Genomic DNA, 24,089 nt, shown 5'->3' with positions numbered 1-24,089 from the left:
GGCAGGGGTGCGCGGACTCTGCAGGGTTCGGCCAGCTCTATCGCTCAGAGACGACCCACGTCCTGCGTCTCGCACCCTCCTTGGAAAGTGTTCCGTCTAGACTTAACTACGTCTTTGACACATATCCACTCCATGTTCAGATATTTTCAACCTTTTAAAAGATCTGTTTTGAAAACGGGATCGTGGAGGAAGTCTGCTTCTGCTTAGTGGTCAGGTGAGGGCTTGGGGGATGCGTGCTTCGCAAAACAACGTTCAACGCAAAAGCCCGTAAAGCGAGTAAGGACAGCGGAGCCTAAAGATTCGCCAGACGCTGCTCCTCCACTCCCCCGACTTCTGCAGGCGGCGCGCGCCCCGGAACCCGGCCTGGCGGACCGGGCCCCGCGCCGGCGAGCTCCGGACCGCAATCAGGTTTCCGGGAAAACGCCTCTATAGACGATGGGGCGCTGGGGTCCGGCAAAATAGACCCGAAAGGTGGCCTCAGCCATGGAGTCCGCTGCGGTGAAAACGCACCGCCGTAGAAAGCCGGGCGCAGCGAGACCAGGCCGGCCCGCACCCAAGACACTCCTCTACTCCATCCGCACGCCTCCCCGGCCCCGCCCCCGAGGCGGAGAGCCAATCAGCTCGCTCCCTACCGGTGGACGCCAGGCCGTGAGGGCGGGCCGGCACTCCGCTAGGTTCTGCCGCAAAGCCCCTCCCAGCCAGGCCCGCCTCTTCCGACGCCACGCCTGCGCAAACGGTCACGCCCCCCGGTCCGGCTTCTGCCGGGTGTGCGCGCGCGCCGTGGCAGAGCTCCCGTGAGGCAGTGCGGGCGCGGAGCGCGGCGGCGGGCTTCTGAGGGGCGCGAGCGGAGCTTCCAGAGGTGAATGGCCCCGGCCTCACTGTTCTGGGCGTCGCGGGGCGTGGGGCTGTGGGAGCGGCGCCGATCCCACAGCTGCCTCTTCTTTACAGGCACCCCTGGGAATTCTCTTCAGGCGCGCAAGTAGCTGTCAGCGCGACGCAGTCGCGGTCCGCAGGGCGCGGGGGCGAGGGCAAGGGCTGAGGGGCGAGGGCGGGGAGCGTGAGTGGAAGCGGGAAGCGGGCGTGGGTGGAGAGTGCGGCGCCGGGGAGAGTGAGGGGGCCTCCGGGTGGGGGCGGGGCTCCGGGGCGGGGCTCTGGCGGGAGAGCGAGGGCGGGTGGGGCCGAGGGCGGGAGGGCGTGGCCTCAGGCGGGAGGGGGGCGGGGCTCAGGCGGGAGCGTGGTCCCTGGCAGGTGCAAGACTGTTGGGACGTGGGAGGTCGCTCCGGAACGCCACCAGCCGGCCGCGCGGGTCTGGGGTTTGCGCGGTTTGCCTTTCACGCCAATTCGGTGGCTTTTGTGGTTGTGTATTTTATTGACGTGCATCCGTGTCGTGACTGAATTACACAGAAAACCAAAGCGGAGGCTTTTTCGCACGTGTTACGCAGATCATTCATCCGTGCGGCTCGTCTCCGTCCCGGAGAAATTCTTTTGGTGAAGTCAGCGGGGTGGTTCGGTGGCGCGTTTGTGGCAAAGTAGCAAATGCCGAAAGCACTTTTACTTCGTGTCCGCCTAGTTCTTTGGTGCTTCTGATCTGAAATTTGAGGGCACTTGGTTTTGGGGTTTTGGTGGGGTTTTTGCTGTAGGTGTTGTTGGTTTTTTTAAGCCTAATTGGGATCTGTTGCATTAGTTTTAGGTGTGCACCATGATGACCACATTTCTGTACACTGCGAAATGGTTGCCGCATTAAGTCCTTTTACCACCCGCCACCCTACAAAGTTACATTTGTTTTTCTTTTCTTTTCTTTTTTTTTTTTTTTCTAAATTTTTTTAACGTTTATTTTTGAGACAGAGAGAGACAGAGCATGAACAGGGGAGGGGCAGAAAGAGAGGGAGACACAGAATCGGAAGCAGGCTCCAGGCTCTGAGCCATCAGCCCAGAGCCCCACATGGGGCTCGAACTCGGGGACCGCGAGATCGTGACCTGAGCTGAAGTCGGACGCTTAACCGACTGAGCCACCCAGGCGCCCCCATTTGTTTTTCTTTTGATGAGCACTTTTAAGGTCAGTTTGAGGGTGGTTCTTCAATCTTAAACCTGATTTTCTCTGCACTAGGTTCATCGTGACTGGGCATTGATTCTTGTGTGAATGGCGGGTGCTGATTCAGTCGTCGAGGTAAATATTTTGTTGACTCTTCCTCAAGGATGTTATCGTATTTATATCTATTTGCTTAGAAAAAGCAGGAAAAGAGGCTGCTTAGCCACAGGCTGGCTTGGACTTGTTTAGATATATTTATTTTGAATTCAAAACTGAACTCATGCGATATGATGTATCTTTGGAAAAAATAAGATTGTCTTGATAATTAGGTTTTCATTATGTTTTCGGTGTTCTAAGTAATACCCTAGTTTATTTTCTCTTTATCTCTGTCAAACATTTCAGCTACAACTACCTCAGGTTAGATGCTTCCCTCCCAGATATCTGTGGTATTTATCTATATTGTTCTTTTACAAATAGAGTTGTCTTATTAGTTGTCGTACTTGTGGTCTAATGTTTGTTTTTCCCCCCCAGGAGAAGTCAGATTCTAAAAAACTTTTGTCCTTCTTCTGAACTTAACATAAATTTAGTTTGTTTGTATTTGGCTTTATCTTCTAAATATCCACACCATAAACCCATATCAGTTACAAAAAAGTTGTGCAGCTAAACCATGAGTTGTGGAAAAGAGTTTGTGGAAACATTAAAAAAAATTGATTATCCCAAAGCTGATAGTCTTAATGGGGAAGATTTTGACTGGTTGTTTGAGACTGTTGAAGATGAAGCATTTTTGAAGTGGTTTTGTGGGAATGTGAATGAACAGAATGTATTGTCCAAAGAAGAATTGGAAGCTTTTAGCATTCTTCAAAAATCAGGCAAGCCCATCCTAGAAGGAGCAGCACTGGATGAAGTTCTTAAAACCTGTAAAACTTCTGATTTGAAAACCTCTACCCTGGATGACCAAGAGCTAGAGAAATTGGAAGTCGAAGTTCAAACTCTGCGGAAATTGAAGAACCTAAAAATTCAGCGACGTAATAAATGCCAGTTGATGGCTTCGGTAACAAGCCACAAATCTCTGAGGTTAAGTGCTAAAGAAGAAGAAGCCACTAAAAGGCTGAAGCAGAGTCAAGGAATTCTAAATGCGATGAACACTAAGATAAATAATGAACTTCAAGCTCTTACTGATGGCGTTGCTAAACTGATGATGTTTTTCCGACATTCTAATTTGGATCAAGGGGCAAATCCACTGGTGTTTTTATCTCAGTTTTCCTTGGAGAAATATCTAAGCCAAGAAGAGCAAAGCACAGCAGCATTAACTTTGTATACCAAAAAACAGTTCTTTCAAGGTATACATGAAGTAGTTGAAAGTTCAAATGAAGAAAATTTTCAACTTTTAGATATACAAGCACCATCCATTTGTGATAATCAAGAAATCCTTGAGGAGAGACGGCTGGAGATGGTTAGGCTGCAGCTAGCATACATTTGTGCTCAACATGAGTTAATTCACTTGAAAGCAAGTAATTTGAGCATGAAGTCAAGTATACAGTGGGCAGAGGAGAATCTTCATAGCCTCACTAGCAAGGTAAACATGAGAAATGAGACTAGCATCATATTGTAATTGTTTGTAATGGAGGGTATGTTAGTATTTTAGAAAGGGAGATAAAATAAATACATTTTCTTATTTTTTGTTCAGTGCTTAGCTTGATGTGTCATTGTTTCTTTTCTTTTTTTTTTTTTTTTTTTAACGTTTATTTATTTTTGAGAGAGAAAATGTGACCAGGGGAGGGGCAGAGAGAGAGGGGTACAGAGGATCGGAAGCAGGCTCTGTGCTGACAGCAGATAGCCCAACATGGGGCTTCAACTCCCAAATCATGAGATCATGACCTGAGTCGAAGTCAGAGGCTTAACCGACTAAGCCACCCAGGTGTCCCAATGTGTCAGCATTTCATACAAATAGATCTTCATATTAGTAAAAGGCAGGAACAGATTATAATGCAATCACATTAACTAATTTTAAACAAAAGTACTTTTTCTGAATTTGAAATTTGTGTGGGTTCAGATTCAGAGAACACTGAAATTCCTTTTTATTTTTCTGTATGGGTGTTCTGCCTTGTCTGCTCCTTGTTTGGTGCTAATGAAGTCAGGGATGCAGTTCAGTGGACTGAAACCCTGACTTTTTGTTGAGAATGTACAGGTGTAGTGCACATATCTGTACTCTTGGAAAGCTTGCTTTCTGGGTAATGTAACCACTAGATAATTGAGTGAAAACAGGACTGAAACTGAATACCAGTACCAAGTTACTTTCTGTAACTGCCATAAACTTCAGAATAACATCTGGAGTTCTGTCACTCTTTGCAAGGGTTAAAATCAGGTGACAGACTAGAAGAATAGCTACTGGGATTATTTTAGTTTTAAGAAAAACCTAAATAGCGTACATTTGCTTTCAGTGAGTAGTGTGCTAATTAATGATTTTTTTTAAGTAAGACAAACATGAAAAGCTCTCTGTTTTGGTAGCCATTACTGTACATATGTGGTAGTTAATAGCATTAAAATTTAGTGATTTACCTTTGGCTTAGTCCACACTTTTCCTTTTTTAAACTGTGATTTTGGCTTTTGTTAGTATGAAATTAGTTTTATTAGCATGTTAATCCGATAATCTAAAAGGGAAAGTAAAAAGAATTTTAAAATGATTTCAACTTCATACTGACTGGTTTAAATGCAATTGTTTTCTCTGTGTAGGCTCTTGGCAAAGATAATTTGGATGCTAAAATTTCTAGCTTGAACAGTGAGATTCTGAAACTTGAAGAACAAATAGCTTATATAAAAGATAAAAGCTTGCCTGCTGTGGTAAAAGAGAATGCCCAGTTATTGAATATGCCAGTTGTAAAGGGAGATTTTGATCTACAGATTGCTAAACAAGACTATTATACAGCAAGACAAGAGTTAGTTTTAAATCAGTTGATAAAGCAAAAGGCATCATTTGAGCTTCTACAGTTATCATATGAAATTGAATTGAGAAAGCATTGGGACATACATCGTCAACTTGAAAATTTGGTTCAAGAACTTAGTCAAAGTAATGCGATGCTCCGCCAGCGATTAGAAATGCTGACAGACCCGTCAGTATGTCAGCAGATAAATCCAAGGAATACCATTGACACCAAGGACTATTCTACTCATAGGTATGCTTCTGTATTTCTTCAGTAATTCTTTTTGTTGTAAAATACCATAGAGAGTTTTAACTAAGATTGTGGAAGTTTAAAACATTTTTTCTTTCTGTTCTGGCTCTCTGTTCTCTTCCTTCATTTCTCTTGTATGTGACTCTTTTCCTTTTGAATATTTTGCTCCCTTTTCCGTTCTTGTTCAATCTGGAAGCAGCTGTGTTAGAGCTGGGGTGGGTGGGCTGGAGGAGTGAATGTATACAAGGTCATATGCACCTTTAAGCACCATTGTTTAGATGCCTTATTTGAGGTTGGGGCAGAGTTTAACTACAGGGAGTTTGAGTACAGCTTGGGGTGTAGTAGGTTTTGCTAGGTAGAGACTTGATTGCATTTGGAGGTGTCAGTAGAGAGAGAAGACTGACTTCATTTCCGTGTCTAGTCAGGTGAATCGGCAAAAAGGAGTGCTAGCTCCCAACCTTTTTTGGATGTCTAGGCAATTGATGATATAGGGATACTAAAATTGGAGGGCTAAAGTAGTTAAAGGCCTCAAAAGTCTGGATCCTACTCCTGATTTTTCTCTAGGACTAGGGGAAAGTGATCTAATCCTTTTGTTTTCTTGTTAATGAGATGATGGGCATGGAAAGGGCTGCTCCATTGCAGTTTCAGAGGGTGGCATTGACCTGAGCTAAGAATGCTTCCCCCCTTAAATTGTGTAGTCACATCCCACAAGAAAAAAATTGGCAGCCTTGGACTTGAACCAGTTTTATGAAGTCTGTTGCAACTTGCTAAAATAATAAAATAATTTAAAAAATCTGTGTTTTTTAATTTGAAGAAAAAGAGCAAACCCTTTTTGTCAGAAATGTGTAGAAAGTGCTACCTCACATTTTTCCATCTGTTCCAAAGGATTTTTCTGCTATTAATGTTTGAAGTGTTAAATGGCCTCATGGTCCATTAGGAATTTAATTCGACAATTAAACATGTAGAAGACTGGAGTAGCAAGTTTACTATTTCTATAGTTCTTTATTCACTTTATTTTACATTTTATATTTTTAATTTTCCGCTTTTAAACCCACCACCATCCTATAAAAATAGGTATGTGACGTGAAAGTTAAGTCTCAGAGGTTGACTTGACCTGGGTCCGAAAAGACAGCCACAACTCCGACCTAGGTCTTCTGTTTCAAATTCCTTGTTATTTCCACTACATCATAGTTGTATTCTGTGGAAGAGATGTTTTCTTGGGAGGTATCTCTGAAACATGCTTTGTTTGAAGTAGGCTAATGACAGTTAAAAGTCAAAAAGTATTTTATATTTAAAACTTGGGAGATGAGAAAATGGGAATCAGATGTAGTAATTACAATATGTATTTCTGTAGTAAGATGGTATTTTAGCTGGAATGTTTTCGGTTGCTTGATGTAGCAGCAGATAGGTTAATTTTTTTTCCAGGTTAATATTTTTAAGTTGTTACTTATCCCCAAAGATGCTCAATATAGTGGATTATAATTTTGAAGACTGTATTGAGAATTTTTATATACTGATATATAAGACTGATTGAGAATTTTTCTTATAACTTTATTTTTACATTTTAGGCTTTATCAACTTTTAGAAGGAGAGAATAAGAAAAAAGAGTTGTTTATAACCCATGGAAACCTGGAGGAGGTGGCTGAGAAATTAAAACAGGATGTTTCTTTAGTACAAGATCATTTGGCAGTATCTACTCGAGAACATTCTTTCTTTCTGTCCAAACTGAATAATGATGTGGATGAGCTTTGTGATACTTTGTATCAAGGAGGAAATCAGCTTTTGCTTAGTGACCAGGTGGGTACATGCCATAGTAACTAAAGATGCTGTAAAAATTGTTTGTTGTAAAAGATACTGAAGAAAAAGTTAACATGAGGAAAATATTACCCCAAATTCTATTGCCCTAATATAAAATTTATTATTTTATATCCTAGCTTTAGTCACACATAAATAATATTTTTCAGGTGGTTTTGATTGATGTGCATAGAATTTTAAAAACTTACAAAATATTTTAGCCATAAAAGGATATGTAATGTTTATACTAAGTATTTAAAGAAAAAAAACTACTCCTGTTATTATTTCACCTGTCTTATTAGCAAATAGAGAATTATTATATTTGAAGTCCTCTGTGATGGCATGCTTCTCCAAGTAGCATTTCCCTTTCTTCATCAAGGAGAACCACTTCGCTTGATTTTATCGTTTGCTTCCTTTTTTGTGTACTTCTGTTACACATAGATATTCCTAGACAGTATATTGTTTAGTTTTGTATGTTTTTGAAATTTACGTATGGGGTGTAATTATGTTATGTATACTCTTTAGTAACTGGTTGATTAATATTAAGATTTTGACATTCTTCCATGTTGACATATGTAAAGTTTTCTCATTCATGAGTTAGTGTTCCATTATATGAATTCCACAGTTACGTGTTACATTGACAGACATTTCAGTTATTTCCAGTTTTTGCTATTGTAGGTTATACTGCTGTGGACAGTCTGGTCGTATGTCTCACAGCTGTGCGCGTGTACACACATGTGCACACTCAGCAGTGGAGTTGCTGTATCACGGGTTCAGTTTCAGGGTACGTCAAATTGTTTTCCAGAGTGGTTGTACCATATTACATGAGTTCAAAGAGATGATATTGATCCACATCCTTTTCCTCACATAGCACTATCTGATTTGTAAATTCTCTTAATCGGTGCATCCCATATAGGTCGTAATTTGCATTTCCCTAATTATTAAGGAGGTTGAGGCCTCTTTCAGTTATTTACTGGCCATTCATCTTTTCGTGAGAATTCTGTGTTCATCTCCTTTGTCCATTTTTTTTAAATGTTTATTTTTGAAATAGAGTATGAGTAGAGGAAGGGCAGAGAGAGAGGGGGACAGAAGATCCAAAGCGGGCTCCGTGCTGGTAGCAGTGAGCCCAAAGAGGGGCTCAGACTCACAAACCATGAGATCATGACCTGAGCCGAAGTCAGATGCTCAACCGACTGAGCCACCCACTGCCCCTTTCGGGTTTTGTTTTTTGTTTTTTTTTTTTTAAATCACTTGTAGGAGTTTATGTATTTCAAGTGCCAATCCTTTTTCTGTTACATGTGTTATAGGTATTCACTTCCTATTTGTGGCTTGTCTTTTTTACTTTGTTTTTTGCTTTTTTTAGCATTTTAATTTTTATGTATTTTTATTTTATTTTTATTACTCTTTGGTTTGCCATTTTTTATATTTTGTTTTTCGTATCTTGTTAAGGTTTGCTCTTAACATCATAATGATAGTCCTTTTTGCTTTACCTTATAGTACTCACTTTTAGTTCTCCACCAGGAGTTTATTTTTATGTATGATATGAGGTAGAGTTCTAATTTTATTAGTTTTTTTTCCCTCTATAAACAAATTGTCCCATCACCATATTGAGGCATACAATAAAAATAAAATCACTCTTTCTGGTGAAGGGAGCCTCTTATCATTATGAAATAAATGATCCTTAAGTGCTTTTTGCCTTCAAGTTTCTTTTGTTAGATACTGTGGGCACGATCAGTTCTGAACCTTAAACTGGGTTAAGTCTAAGAGTCTTTGGAGGATCCAGGTGATTTCTGTCTGGGCTGTAATTCTATCCAGGGGCTCTTCCACTTCTGGACCATTCTGATCTTAAGATTGTTGGTGTCCTGGGGCACCTGTGTAGTTCAGTCAGTTAAGTGTCTCACTTTGACTCGGGTCACCATTTCATAGTTCATGAGTTTGAGCCCTGTGTCGGGCTCTGTGCTGACAGGTCAGGGCTTGGAGCCTACTTTGGATTCTGTGTCTCCCTCTCTCTGCCCCTCCCCTGCTCGTGCTCTGTCTCTCTCCATCTCTCAAAAATAAACATTAAAAAAAAAAAAAAAAGATTATTGGTGTCCTGTGATCCTTGGCTTATCATGAAGAGGGTCTCCCATTTGACTTCCTACTTTCTGTGGACCTTGGACTTCAATTTTTCTCTCACTCATCTTGTGAGTCTCAAGAATCATAGGTTCTAATTTTCTAAGATTGGCGGTTGTCCTAGGTAAAGCTGCCGCTGGGCTGTCTTACCAGTCTGGGGTGTTTTATGGACTTCTAGTTCCTTTTAACGTCTTGTTATCTCTTCATTGCTTTTAGGAAGTTTTTGTTTTGCTTGACTTTTAAAAATATTTCATTTAGCCTTTTACATTTTTTTCTTATGGGAGGATTGATTTGAATAACCTACCTTTCCTTGAACAGGAATGCTTGTGATTATTTTTTTAAATAATTTTTTTTATTGTGAAATATACAAAATGTAAAATTTACAGTTTTAACCATTTTTAAGTGTACAATTCAGCAACATTAAGTACAAAAATGCATTCACATATTGTGCAACCATGACCACTATACATTTCCAGAACTTTTTCATCATCTCAAATAGAAACTCTGTACCCATTAAACAATAACTTTAGCCCCTTCTTCCTTAGCCTGTGGTAACTTCTGTTCCACTTTCTGTCTCCATGAATTTGCCTACTCTGTTACCTGATGTAAGTGAAATCATATGTATGATTTCATGTGAAATAATTTGTATGATTACTGTTTTATTTGTTATTTTTAATTTATTTTAATTTATTCATTATTTATTTTATTATTTATTTACTTATTTATTACTGTTTTATCTGTATTGTAGCATATGTTAGAATTTTACTACTTTTCATGGCTGAGTAATATTCCATTGAATGTATATAGTACATTCCGTTTATCTGTTGATGGTCACGTGGGTTGCTTCCACCCTTTGGCTGTTGTGAATCATGCTGCTGTGAACATTGTGTACAGATATCTGAGTCCCTGCTTTCGTTTCTTTGGGGTGTATACCTAGAAGTTGGATTGCTGGATCATGTAGCAATTTTGTGTTTAACTTTGTGAAGAACTGCCTAACTTTTGCATAGTAACTGTACCATTTTTTAAAATCATTTATTATTATTTTTTAATTTACATCCAAGTTAGTTAGCATATAGTGCAATGATGATTTCAGGAGTAGATTCCTTAATGCCCCTTACCCATTTAGCCCATCCCCCCCTCCCACAGCCCCTCCAGCAACCCTTTGTTCTCTATATTTAAGAGTCTCTTATGTTTTGTCCCCCTCCCTGTTTTTACATTATTTTTACTTCCCTTATGTTTATCTGTTTTGTATCTTAAATTCCTCATATGAGTGAAGTCATGTGATGTTTGTCTTTCTCTGACCAATTTCGCTTAGCATAATACCTTCTAGTTCCATCCACGTAGCTGCAAATGGCAAGATTTCATTCTTTTTGATTGCCGAGTAATACTCGATTGTATATATATGCCACATCTTCTTTATCCATTCATCCATCGACGGACATTTGGGATCTTTCCATACTTTGCCTATTGTCAATAGCACTGCTATAAACATTGGAGTGCATGTGTCCCTTTGAAACAGCATACCTATATCCCTTGGATAAATACCTAGTTGTGCAATTGCTGGGTCGTAGGGTAGTTCTATTTTTAATTTTTTGAGGAACCTCCATACTGTTTTCCAGAGTAGCTGCACCAGTTTGCATTCCCACCGGCAGTGCAAAAGAGATCCTCTTTCTCTGCATCCTTGCCAACATCTGTTGGTGCCTGAGTTGTTAATGTTAGCCATTCTGATAGGTGTGAGGTGGTATCTCATTGTGGCTTTGATTTGTATTTCCCTGGTGATGGGTGATGTTGAGCATCTTTTCATGTGTCTGTTGGCCATCTGGATGTCTTCTTTGGATAAGTGTCTGTTCATGTCTTTGGCCCATTTCTTCACTGGGTTATTTGTTTTTTGGGTGTTGTGTTTCATAAGTTGTTTATAGATTTTGGATACTAACCTTTTATCTGGTAAGTCGTTTGCAAATATCTTCTCACATTCTGTTGGTTGCTTTTTAGTTTTGCTGATTGCTTCCTTCGCTGTGCAGAAGCTTTTTATCTTGATGAGGTCTGAGCAGTTCATTTTTGCTTTTGTTTCCCTTCTTTGGAGATGTGAGACGTGTTGAGTAAGAAATTGCTGCGGCCGAGGTCAAAGAGGTTTTTGCCTGCTTTCTCCTTGAGGATTTTGATGGCTTCTTGTCTTACATTTAGGTCTTTCATCCATTTTGAGTTTATTTTTGTGTATGGTGTAAGAAAGTGGTCCAAGTCCATTATTCTGCGTGTCGCTGTCCAGTTTTCCTAACACCATTTACTGAAGAGACTGTCTTTATCCTATTGGATGTTCTTTCCTGCTTTGTCAAGGATTAGTTGGCCATACGTTTGTGGGTCCATTTCTGGGTTCTCTATTCTGTTCCATTAATCTGTCTGTTTTTGTGTCAGTACCATACTGTCTTGATGATTACAGCTTTGTAATACAGCTTGAAGTCCAGGATTGTGATGCCTCCAGCTTTGGTTTTCATCTTCAAGATTGCTTTGACTATTCAGAGTCTTTTCTGGTTCCGTACAAATTTTAGGATTGTTTGTTTTAGCTTTGTGAAGAATGCTGGTGTTATTTTGATAGGTATTACATTAAATATGTAGATTGCTTTGGGTAGTATTGTCATTTTAGCAATTTTGTTCTTCCTATCCAAGAGCATGAAATATTTTTCCATTTTTTTGTGTCTCCAATTTCTTTCATAAGCTTTCTATAGTTTTCCAGTGTATAGATTTTTTTCACCTCTTTGGTTAGATTTATTCCTAGGTATTTTATGGTTTTTGGTGCAATTAATTGTAGATGGGGTCAATTCCTTGATTTCTCTTTCTGTTGCTTCATTATTGGTGTATAGGAATGCAACTGATTTCTGTGCATTGATTTTATACCCTGCGACTTTGCTGAATTCACAGATCAGTTCTAGCAATTTTTTGGTGGAGCCTTTTGGGTTTTCCATATAGAGTATCATGTCATCTGTGAAGAGTGAAAGTTTGACCTCCTCCTGGCCTATTTGGATGCCTTTTATTTCTTTGTGTTGTTTGATTGCTGAGGCTAAGACTTCAAATACTATGTTGAATAACAGTGGCGAGAGTAGACATCCCTGTCTTGTTCCTGACCTTAGGGGGAAAGCTCTCAGTTTTTCCCCACTGAGGATGATGTTAGCATTGGGTCTTTCATATATGGCTTTTATGATCTCAAGGTATGATCCTTCTATCTCTACTTTCTTGAGGGTTTTTATCAAGAAAGGATGCTGTATTTTGTCAAGTGCTTTCTCTGCATCTATTGAGAAGATCATGTGGTTCTTGTCCTTTCTTTTATTGATGTGATGTATCACATTGATTGTTTTGCAAATATTGAACCAGCCCTGCATCCCAGGTATAAATCCCACTTGGTTGTGGTGAATAATTTTTTTAATGTATTGTTGGATCTGGCTGGCTAATATTTTGTTGAGGATTTTTGCATCCATGTTCATCAGGGAAATTGGTCTGTAGTTCTCCTTTTTAGTGGGGTCTTTGTCTGGTTTTGGAATCAAGGTAATGCCAGCTTCATAGAAAGAGTTTGGAAGTTTTCCTTCCATTTCTGGTTTTTGGAAAAGCTTCAAGACAATAGGTGTTAACTCTTCTTTAAATGTTTGGTAGAATTCTTCTGGAAAGCCATCTGGCCCTGGACTCTTGTTTTTTGGGAGATTTTTGATTACTAATTTGATTTCTTTACTGTTCAAGTTTTCTATTTTTTCCTGTTTCAGTTTTGGTAGTTTATATGTTTCTAGGAATTTGTCCATTTCTTCCAGATTGCCCATTTTATTGGTGTATAATTGCTCATAATATTCTCTTATTATTGTTTGTATTTGTGTTGTGTTCGTTGTGATCTCTTCTCTTTCATTCTTGATTTTATTTATTTGGGTCCTTTCCTTTTTCTTTTTGATCAAACTGGCTAGGGCTTTATCAATTTTGTTAATTCTTTCAAAGAGCCAGCTTCTAGTTTCATCGATCTGTTCTACTGTTTTTTTGGTTTCGATAGCCTTGATTTCTGCTCTAATCTTTATTATTTCTTGTCTTCTGCTGGTTTTGGGTTTTATTTGCTGTTCGTTTTCCAGCTCATTAAGGTGTAAGGTTAGGTTGTGTATCTGAGATCTTTCTTCCTTCTTTAGGAAGGCCTGGATTGCTATATACTTTCTTCTTATGACCACCTTTGCTTCATCCCAGAGGTTTTGGGCTGTGGTGTTATCATTTTTATTGGCTTCCATGTACTTTTTAATTTCCTCTTTAATTTCTTGGTTATCCCATTCATTCTTTAGTAGGATGGTCTTTAGTCTCCAAGTATTTATTATCTTTCCACATTTTTTCTTGTGGTTCATTTCGAGTTTCATAGCTTTGTGGTTTGAAAATATGCACAGTATGATCTCGATCTTTTTGTACTTGTTGAGTGATGATTTGTGTCCCAGTATGTGATCTGTTCTGGAGAACATTCCATGTGCACTGGAGAAGAGTGTGTATTCTGCTGCTTTAGGATGAAATGTTCTGAATATATCTGTTAAGTCCATCCGGTCCAGTGTGTCATTCAAAGCCATTGTTTCCTTGTTGATTTAGTAACTGTACCATTTTATATTCTCACCAGCAGTGCACAGGGTTCCAGTTTCTCCACATCCTCACCTACACTTATTTTCCTTTTTTAAAAAATGTATAGGGGTGCCTGGGTGACTCAGTCGGTTGAGCGTCTGGCTCTTGATCTTGGTTCAGGTCATAATCTCATGGTTGCATGAGTTTGAGCCCCACGTTGGGCTCTGTGCTGACAGCGTGGAGCCTGCCTGGGGTTCTCTCTCTCTCCTCTCTTTCCTCTCTCTTCTCTCTCTCTCTCTCTCTCTCTCTCTGTCTCCCCCCCTCCACTGCTCATACTGTGTCCTCCCTCAAATAAACAAAAAAAATTTTTTTAAATGTATATAATAGTCATCCTAATATGTGTGAAGTGAGAACTGTGATTATTACTGATTTCGTCTTTTAGTTGTATTAATTTAGTAAAAACCTCCAATGATGGTAGATTTGAAAATTTGTTGTAGTTCTAGCAGTGTTTTCTTTATATTTGAGTCTATTTTATAAGTTACATTTGACCCTTGACCAACATGGGTTTGAACTGCATGGGTCCACTTATATTCAAATTTTCTTCAATAAATAAATATAGTGTAGTACTGTAAATGTATTTTTTCATGATTTTCTTAATGACTTTTTTCCTAGCTTACTGTATTGTAAGATTATAGTATATAATACACATAATGTACAAAATATATGTTAATCAACTGTATGTCAACAGTAGGCTCTCAGTAGTTAAGTTTTGGGGGAATCCAGATTTATATGCGAATTTTTGACTGTACGGGGAGTCAGTGCCCTAAACCCCCCTGCAATATTCAAGGGTCAACTGTATTGCCAAGTTTAAAATTGTGATGAATTATTATCATGGTGGATTTGAATTGTAGTGAATTGAACCATTTAGTATTTACATAATTACTTTCTCTATTCTTACTGTGCTTCCTGACGTAATATTTTTTTTTTTTTTGGTCTGATACTAATTTTTCTATGCCATCTTTGTTTTGGTTAGTATTTTCAAAATATATACTTGTCACCTTTCTTTACACATCTTTTTATTCCTTTTTACTTAGCATTATGAAATAAACATTTTCACTCTGAATAATTTTCTTAATTTTTAATGTTACAGTAATTTCTGCAATCAATCCACTGTTGTTGAATATTTTTTTGATAGTCTTCATTTTTTTAATTTTGTTTGCTCTTGAATGACATCATGTATATCTTGTGTATATAGTTTTTTGTTGTTGGATACTTTTCATTTGGATGAATTCTTGGAAATAGGATTATTGGCTTTCTTGGGTATATACATTTTTTTGCAGGGGGGGGGGACCTTTGATGCTGCCATATTGCTTTTCTGAGGAGTCACACCTGTTTTTCATGCCACCAGCACTATTTAAATGTCTGCTAGACACCATTGATCATAAGGTACACCATCATTTTATGAATTGCTAAAAAAGAAAAACTTTCTGTTAACTGACACAATACTTTTTTATTTTGAATTTTTATTGAATACTTTCTAGAAGATATCTTCTAGGTGCAGGTAGACATGGATTTTTCTCATATCACTTTTTTCTTTTTAATGTCATACCACTCTTGAATATACATGTTAGAAGGAAAAAATAAGCCAATTAAAATGTTTAGGATATTTCAAAGCTTTACACTTGACGTGCAGTTCTTCTATGTTATTTTTGTTTTTTCAATTTATTTATTAGAGAGAGAGCAGGGAGGGGCAGAGAGAGGAAGACAAAGAATCCCAAGCAGGCTTCCCACTGTCCGTGTAGAGACTGATACGGGGCTTAAACTCATGAACTGTGAAATCATGACCTTAGCCAAAGTCAGACGCTTAACCGACTAAGTGCCCTTTCTATGTTATTTTTTGGCTCAAAGTTGTTGTCTTTATTTTTCTACACTATACATTAAGAATGTTGGTAATAGCAAAAAAACCTTAATAACCCAATTAAAAAAATGGGCTGAAGACTTGAATAGAGATTTCTCTGAAGAAGATGTACAAAGGGCCAACAGGTATATGGATAGTGCTCAGTGTCACTCATCATCAGGGAAATGCAAATCAAAACCACAACAAACGGGAGTGCCTGGGTGGCTCAGTCGGTTAAGCGTCCAACTTCGGCTCAGGTCATGATCTCATGATGTTCATAGGTTCATGGGTTCGAGCCCCACCCCATATCAGGCTCTGTGTTGACAGCTCAGAGCCTGGAGCCTGCTTTGGATTCTGTGTCTCCCTCCCTCTCTGCCTCTCCCTGTTCGTGTGTGCGCTCGCTCTCTCTCTCTCTCTCTCAAAAATAAATAAACATTAAAAAAAAAAAACAAAACCCACAATGAACGATTACCTTATACCTGTTAGAATGACTGGTATCAAAAAGTGTTGGCGAATGCTGAGAAATTGGAACCCTTGTACACTGTTGCTAGGAGTGCAAACTGGTGCAGCTGCTATGGAAAACACTATGGAGGTTCCTCAAAAACTTAATGATCCATATGATCCAGTAATTCCACTTCTGAGTATTTAAACAGAATTGAAATCGTGATCTTGAAGAAGCACTTACACATTCATTGTAGCACTATTCATAATAGCCAGGTATGGAAACAACTTAAATGTCTGTCTGTGGAGGAATGGATAAAGAGAATGTGGTATGTACGTACAAGGTATTATTTAGCCTTAATGAAAAGAAATCCCATGGGGCGCCTGACGTCGAGTGTCCGACTTCGGCTCAGGTCATGATTTCACAGCTTGTGGGTTCGAGCCCCACGTCGGGCTCTGTGCTGACAGCTCAGAGCCTGGAGCCTGCTTTGGATTCTGTGTCTCCCTCTCCCTCTGGCCCTAACCCACTCGCATTCTGTCTCTGTCTCTCTCAAAAACATTAAAAATTTTTTTTTGAAAAATAAATAAATAGAAATCCCGTAATATGTAACAACCTGGATGAACTTGGAGGAAATTATGCTAAGTGAAATAAACCAGTCACAAGGACAAGTAATGTATGATTCCACTCACAAAGATATCTAAAATTGTCAAACTCATAGAGGCAGGGAGTAGAATGGTGGTTACCAGGGATTGGAGAGGGGGAAATGAATTATTAATCAGCAGATAAAAAGTTTCAGTTAAGTAAGATATATAAGTTTTGGAGATAATGCTGTGCAACATTGTGCCTGAGTTAACAATACTGCAGTATACTCTTAAAAATCTGTGAAGAGGGGAGATCTCATGTTAAGTGTTCTCATCACAGTAAAAAACTTTTTTTTCTGAATGTTGGTGATAGAGTGTTTCTTATGAGTGGTTAGTAGTAATCACAAGATGCTCTGAATTTTAAAATGATATGGATGTCAGATATCTTAAAATGTGAAAGGTTTCATTCTAGAATCACTAAAGTATGATGATTTCACTTCACTATAATCTTACTGTCATTTAATGTTTTTCCTTAACCCAGTGAAATCTAAAAATGCCATGCATACAAATTTTAACTTGCATTTTTGTTGTTAATCAAGGTGGATATTTTTCAGTGTTGTAGGAATATTATTTTAGTAATTGTTAAGATCTTTCATATTGAAATTAAAGGTGAGATTATAGTTTCTCATTCAAGTTTACCAAGTTTTTCCTCAAAGGGAGACCATGTAATGTAGATATTACTTGATTTTGTTAAAATGTAATTGAAAAAGTACTGCTCTCTGGAACTGGCATTTATGACATGTGTTAAGCAGTCATTCTTGAACTTGTTTATAAGAATCACCGGGGAGCCTGTTAGAGTTTGAGTAATGCAGTGTGGAGTGAGGTGTAGGAATCTGTATTTGTCACAGGCACCCCAGGTGATTACCATGCTCATGGACCATGTTGAGAAGGTGCAGAAGATTGAGACAGAGCTGTGGATTTTCTCTTTGGGGATACTGGCTGGAAATTTCTAGAGGTAGAATACTTGATTAGAAAGCCATGGAAACTTGTTAATAAATAGTTTTTAATTTTAGGAGGTGAGGCATTTCAGTGTATTAAATGTGAAGGGTCTGGCATGTCTAGGTTCTTGAGCAGGAGAACTACATGGTAAATCTGGATTGTTGAATGTTACATGTAATTCTGTCTTTAACAATGTGAAAAGAGAAAAATGGAGATTTTTGTTGAGATGATTCTTTTTTATTGGTAATTGCTTCATTTCAAGGCTTTCTCAGTACCTCTTTTCTTTAGCGTAGACTGAGATTAGGCTAAAAAAGGTTTGATCAGTTAAGTGGATTGTTAACTTCATGAAAGAGGTGGTGTTCATTCTTATACCTGTGGTCTCTAAAACAGTGCTTGGCATGTAGTAGGCATTTAGTAATATTTCTTGAGTGTATGAATATGCATAACAGTTTACATGTCAAGTACTCTTCAGGGAGTAACAGTTTGTTCTGAATCTCTTAGTTATCTGTCCAAAGTTGTTGCAATTGAGTCTAACATAGAATTTGTATTAAACCTACTATGGATTTTTAATTGAGGTTTATCATTAAAATCGTGTGAATAACTATATCAGATTCTTCCCATGTAAATTACATTTTAAGTTTTTATAATTGCTATTACAAATAGAGCTTTTGTATTAAAAGCATTTTTATTTTTCATTTAGGAGTTAACAGAGCAGTTTCATCAAGTTGAATCCCAGCTGAATAAGTTGAATCATCTTCTTACTGATGTTCTTGCTGATGTGAAGACAAAAAGAAAAATTTTGGCATCTAATAAACTGCATCGAATGGAAAGAGAATTATATGTATATTTTTTAAAAGATGAAGATTATCTGAAAGATATTGTGGAGAACTTAGAAAACCAATCAAAGATTAAAGTTGTTGGTCTGGAAGATTGAAGATTATTAAAAACGGAATCTTTACTACATATGCTATGTTTTAATGTTTTCTATATTAGGGGGAAAACATAGCTAATAAACACTGCTAAAATTTTAAATTTGAGGTCAATGGAACATTTCATTTAATTAATTCAAGTATTGTATCAGTTTGGTTTTTTCCCTCATATAGTATATTTATTCAAAGTACTAGTGCTTTCTATGACTTGAACATTTGCTTGGTGGGACCCAGTTCTGATAACTTTTTACTTACAGGGAAAAAGCATTATTATGTAATGCAAATATTTCTTAATAGAATTAGTTCAGTCGCTTTTACTTTTTTTTTTTTTTTTTTTTTAGAAATAGAAAATTTCTACTGTGAAATATTTTAAACCTTTGTAGAACTTTGAATCAGCATTGTTAAACCCTAAGGTGTTAAACACCTTAATATGGAATAGCCAAGTACCCTCGTATTTGACTATAAATTCTATAAAGTAAAATACTCAAACTGTATCCCCCCGTAATTCCCTGCTGTAGACTTTGAGACTCTGAATGTTCCTATTTGTTCCACAAAGAATGTTGGGTGTCCATTGGCCATTGTTCATTTTAGCATCTGGGTCCTGGGGACTTAGAATTTCTGTAAGACATCTTAGTGCTTTGATTTCAGTATGACACATTGTGAATGATTTTTAAATGAAATTTGAAAATGCCATAGAAGTGGTTGCTCAAAGGATGTATAATCTATTTTACCTGTTTCTCTGGAGGGAGAATACTTAAATGTTAGATTGTATCAGTTGGGATACAAGTGTATTATTTGGACCATTAGAAATTATTTTGAGTGGGATAAAATAATTTGAAATAGCTTATTTATCAGTCATGACATCAAGTGTTTCTTGAGTGCTTGATTTATAAGTGGCCTGTTACATACTATGTAAGCTCTGCAGAGGAAAAGGAGGATCTAGATATTCAAGGAATATTCCTTATTCAAGAATATTCCTGCTCCAGAATATATTACTTTTTAATATGGAATGCTAGTCTAAAAACTACACTTTTGTAACCATCCGAAAATGGGTATGCTTAGGTGACAGATAAGCCCTCATAATTTTTATAATCTGTTGAACAAAATTATTTTGCCAATTATTATATTTGTACATTATTTAAAAATGTATATTTATTAAGTAGATCTAAATATGCTTGAAAATTTGTAACAATCTTGTCTAAGATTTTTCTCTTAGCTCCTCATGGGTGACTTTTATTCCTTTTTTTTCTTTCTCTATTCTGCAGTGGAATAGAGAATTTACTTAAAATTTTTCTTTTCTCCAGTAATATGCGAAAATGTCACCTAGTTTCCTGGCTCGTGGAACAGCACATTCTGTTTAGATTAGTGCCATGTGTGTTAGATGTATGACCAGCTACTTGATGATTTGCACTGTCCCTTCCACACCTTCGCCCACTCAGCCCAGGGGCGAGTACAGCTGAGAGGTGTGCATGGAATGATGTCAGGTTGTGTGTCTCTCATAATTACCCAAGTCCATTAAAAATGTTTATGTTATTAGATTTGTACAGTTGAAGATTATAACAGCCATTTGTTTCAAACCTCAGGAAGTATATGAATAGATTGCTTGCTTCAAAATTGGTTAACTAGAAATTGTATGCTTTGTTACCTGTTTACCATAATATTCCAGTTGAGTCTCTAACCATTTTGCCTCCTTCTTGCTATTCTATTGTATCGGTAACTATGGAGATAATTGATTCCTATTTTATGTGGTCATTACAGAGAGTGATTTTTATGAATGTCTCTGTATGTAACATTTTTCAAATAACTTCTTATTTTGAAGTAAAATTAATATATGGATATTATGTTTATCTTACGTTTAGGATTTATGAAAATGGAAAATTATGAGGCATTTGTAGGCTTTGATCCCTGTAAGATACCGCTTTCCGGTGTTGCTCAGAAGATTATGTCTGCTGTGTACTCAGGTGACTTAGTGGAGTCTAAGCATTGGAGAGGGGTGAAAAGAGTGAGTAATTTTTATGAATCTATCTTTAGTTACCTTAACTAAGGTTTGAAAATGAGCCAGCAGAATTATTCTAAGGAACTTTATATTGTGTAGAGAAGCTTTGGTACCAACAAGTGGAGTCCTGCTCCCCTTGGTTTCCTCTCATTCAGTGATAACTGACCTGCTGCTCGCTAGACTTCACATTCTCTTAACCCTTAACACTTTAAAATTTTTTTTCAACATTTATTTTTGAGAGAGAGACAGAGCACGAGCAGGGGAGGCGCAGACACAGAATCCAAAGCAGGCTTCAGGCTCTGAGCTGTCAGCACAGAGACTGATGCAGGGCTCAGACTCACGAACCATGAGATCATGACCTGAGATCAAGTCAGACGCTTAACTAACTGAGCCACCAGGCGCTCCAGCCCTTAACGCTTTAAAATGTAGCACTCTCTTCCTTGTTCCAGGCATTTATGCCAAACATTTCCTGAGAGTCTGCACTGGCTGTGTAAGTGACCTCAGAAGAGATGGGCTGTTTCACGGTGCCCCTGGCTTCAGCCTTAGCTCTTGGGTCATTGAACGTACATTGACATAGTATTTGCTTACTATGTGTGGCAGACAAGAGAGGTGTTTTTGACAGTGTGTGTATTATGCTGCCAGAGAAATGAATAAATTCCTAGGTGGCAAAGATCGACAGATACGTGTATATGCATTTATGGCATCATATATAACAGCAGTGACATACGCTCACAAGTATGACAAATATTTGGAGCACCAGTTATTTTTTTTACCAGCAAAGTTGTCTTGTTTTTTAATATTTAAGTCGGCCAATTGTTTCTTTTCCACAGAGTAAGTTATATGTGAATGAGATATAATTGAGTAATTGTGATGAAATAATTGAGTATTGAAAAATTGTGCAAAAGCTATATATGTGCAGTTTCTCGAAGATATAGGTAGCACTTAACATTTAGATTTGTTCATATTCAGGCCTCTGTTGCTCATGAGCCTTGTTAGAGTAGAAGTCATTAATAAATGAACTGGTAAGAATTTTTGGGTATGGACTACCTACCTAGCAATTTTGATAGTGTTTTGGGGAGTGGTGGGGGGGCATATAGTAAGGAAGATAAATACTTAAATATCAAAGAGCTTTCTTCTTTATCCTGTATAGTTTCTAAAATAAAAAAGCAGTGTGTACTTGACAGGTAGAAATGTACTTCCCTTTAAAAACTGATAGGAATAAAAAAAATGATAGAAATAGTAAAATGTCTCTGGTAGCTTCAGTGTGAGTCTGTTGAGAAAGATTTATGGCCATCAGTCGATCTTGTGAACTCTTGTCATGTTCTTATACCTATAAAATTCTAGTTTTCATACATTTATTGAGAGGTAGTAGGAAAAGATAAAGGTATTTTTCTGTCAAATGTTACTGGATTTGGAAAAATAGTGGAATTCTCATATGGATTCTGTATTGTCTGTTGCTACATAACACCCTTGCTGCCAACTTAGCAACTTAAAACAACCCACATTTGTTATCTCCCAGTGTCTGTGGGTCAGGAGCTGGGGCACAATTTAGCTTCATCCTCTGCTGGGCTACAGTGCAGAGGTGTGAGCCGGGGCTACGGTCTCATCTGAGGCCCGAATGGGGAAGCATTTGCTTCCAGTTCACATGGTTGTTGGCAGATTCAGTTCCTTGTAGGCTTTTGGACTGAGGGCTTCGGTTGGCTGTTGGCTCTAAGACACCTTCAGTTCCTTTTCACGTGGTTCTCCTTAGGCCTAGCTTTACGTGATAGCAGCTTGCTTTTTCCCTAACAAGAGTGTCGTCATAGTCGTCTGCAGAGTAATTGGGAACATCTTGTCACCGTTGCTGTACTGTGTGGGTTAGAAGTGAGCCAGTAAGTCCCACCCACACTCAAGGGTGTGAGTACTAGGAAGGAGGGGTCTTGGGACCACCCTGGAGTTTGTCTGCCACAGAGTCTCGCCAGTTTCTTATTTCGTATGGATTGGATTAAATTGGTTGGTGGTGGGTTATTGATGAATGATGCTGGACCTAAGACCTAGTTAATTCCTGGACCCTTGTCACATGCTGAGTTGTTACTGCATCAGACCTTTACCTCTTACAAGTAAAATACTGTATTCGGTGTCTCATTTCTAAAACCCGTTTCATACCAAATAAATATAAAATTGAACTCATAAATCAGTGAGAATAACTACAAATATTTGTTACTACAAACAAGTAACACCGAACAGCATTACCATTACACGTCACTTCAAGGTCTGCATTTCTGATGTGCTACACTGAGGGATCTCGCGATACACACGCAGTAAGGGTTGGATTACATATATCTTCTTGCTGCAAGATTGATCATTATTTAAAAACCCTTTGCTGTGAGAAACAAAATATGCAAAAACTTAAACTACAGTTTAATGAATTAATATGACGAGGACATCCTTGTAATTGCATCTTCAAAACCTCAACATTTCCTTCTCAATTAAAACTCTCTCCTGCTCAGAGGTAACCATCATCCTGACTGGCAGTCACCTCCACTTCCTGATCATGGGCATTTTCTCCAGAGGCTTTTTTGGCAGAGATTATGTGTACGCAACACCAGTGTGTCCTGGGGAGCAGGATCAGGCTGCATGGCTCAGTCTCCTTGCAGTCAGGTGTGACCCGGGTTCCTGTCTGTGGGACGTGTGCTCAGGTGGTGTGTGCCATTTCCAGGGTAGGCCCAAAGACATTCAACTTGCTTCCCAGCCGGCCTCTTTCCTTCCACCCAGTAGGAACCCCAAACGACTCCTTTCAAACTCTGCAAATGATAACAGTGTCCTAGAGGATTGTGGAACATGTTGGAAACTGCAGTCCTGGAGGGACTTCACAAAAGATGTGTAACCAGCTGAGTACACTCACTCAGAACATGAAAGGGAAATAAACTTTATTCTTTAAGCCATTGTATTGTTGAGTCTTTTGTGACTGTAGCTTAGCTTTGTACCTTAACTCATATACCTTTTTTTTTCCCCCAGAGAGTGCACAAGTGGGGGAGGAGGGCAGAGAGAGAGAGAGAGAGAGAGAGAATATCTTAAGCAGGCTCCATGCTTAGCACGGAGCCCGATGCAGAGCTCAATTCCATGACCCTGAGATAATGACCTGAGCCAAAATCAAGAGTCAGACGTTAACTAACAGCCACCCATATGCCCCAACCCATATGCATTTAAACTAGATTGAAAATTGGGTTCATCTGACTTAAATTTTTCACAGTCATTTGGTGGTTCAATAATGCAGTTGAAAGTCTTTGGTAAATACTGGGGGAAGAGTTTGCAGGGTGATTTCAGGGCTGGCGGCTGACCTGCTGCTATGTGTAGGGTTATGCATATCATTAAGCATGTTTATTAGAAGATATCTCTCTTTTGTCTAAGGACCTATAAAAATCAGATACACGTTCTAGTACACATTTGTCCAAATTATTTTTCATTCTAATAGCTTAGATGTGAATGTGGTATCTTCCAGTAAAAAAAAAAAAAAAAAACTTTGACATTCTAAATTAATTACAATTTGAGACTCAAAAGGTAAATATTTGTGAAAATCCAGTTCATTAATTTGAAC

The 24,089-nt window shown here is 38.5% G+C and overlaps 1 protein-coding gene across 3 annotated transcripts; it reads left to right on the top strand.

Annotated features, from left to right (window-relative positions):
• Positions 1–753: 753 nt before the first annotated feature.
• HAUS3 (HAUS augmin like complex subunit 3) lies at positions 754–23,436 on the top strand. Of its 3 annotated transcripts, XM_049630169.1 has the most exons (6): positions 754–859; positions 2,108–2,167; positions 2,561–3,605; positions 4,763–5,202; positions 6,768–6,996; positions 18,288–23,436. In XM_049630169.1, the coding sequence occupies exons 3-6, from the start codon at positions 2,697–2,699 to the stop codon at positions 18,519–18,521; spliced, it is 1,812 nt and encodes a 603-aa protein (XP_049486126.1). In that variant the 5' UTR covers positions 754–859; positions 2,108–2,167; positions 2,561–2,696; the 3' UTR covers positions 18,522–23,436. The 3 variants fall into 3 exon arrangements, with proteins under 3 accessions (XP_049486126.1, XP_049486127.1, XP_049486128.1); XM_049630170.1 differs by lacking the exon at positions 754–859 and having other exon boundaries at positions 1,219–2,167; XM_049630171.1 differs by lacking the exons at positions 754–859; positions 2,108–2,167 and adding an exon at positions 7,672–7,777 and having other exon boundaries at positions 2,176–3,605; positions 18,288–18,372.
• The last annotated feature ends 653 nt before the right edge of the window (positions 23,437–24,089 follow it).

This window comes from Panthera uncia, chromosome B1 (genome assembly GCF_023721935.1).
Source record: "Panthera uncia isolate 11264 chromosome B1, Puncia_PCG_1.0, whole genome shotgun sequence".
NCBI lineage: Eukaryota > Metazoa > Chordata > Mammalia > Carnivora > Felidae > Panthera > Panthera uncia.
This window is presented reverse-complemented; position numbering and strand designations above follow the sequence as displayed.

Excerpts from the sequence above, each read along its gene's own strand:
- HAUS3 (XM_049630169.1), top strand. The coding sequence starts at position 2,697 with ATGAGTTGTGGAAAAGAGTTTGTGGAAACATTAAAAAAAATTGATTAT. Across the intron at positions 3,606-4,762 it reads TTCATAGCCTCACTAGCAAG|GCTCTTGGCAAAGATAATTT; the intron begins GTAAACATGAGA and ends TTCTCTGTGTAG. Across the intron at positions 6,997-18,287 it reads AGCTTTTGCTTAGTGACCAG|GAGTTAACAGAGCAGTTTCA; the intron begins GTGGGTACATGC and ends TTTTTCATTTAG.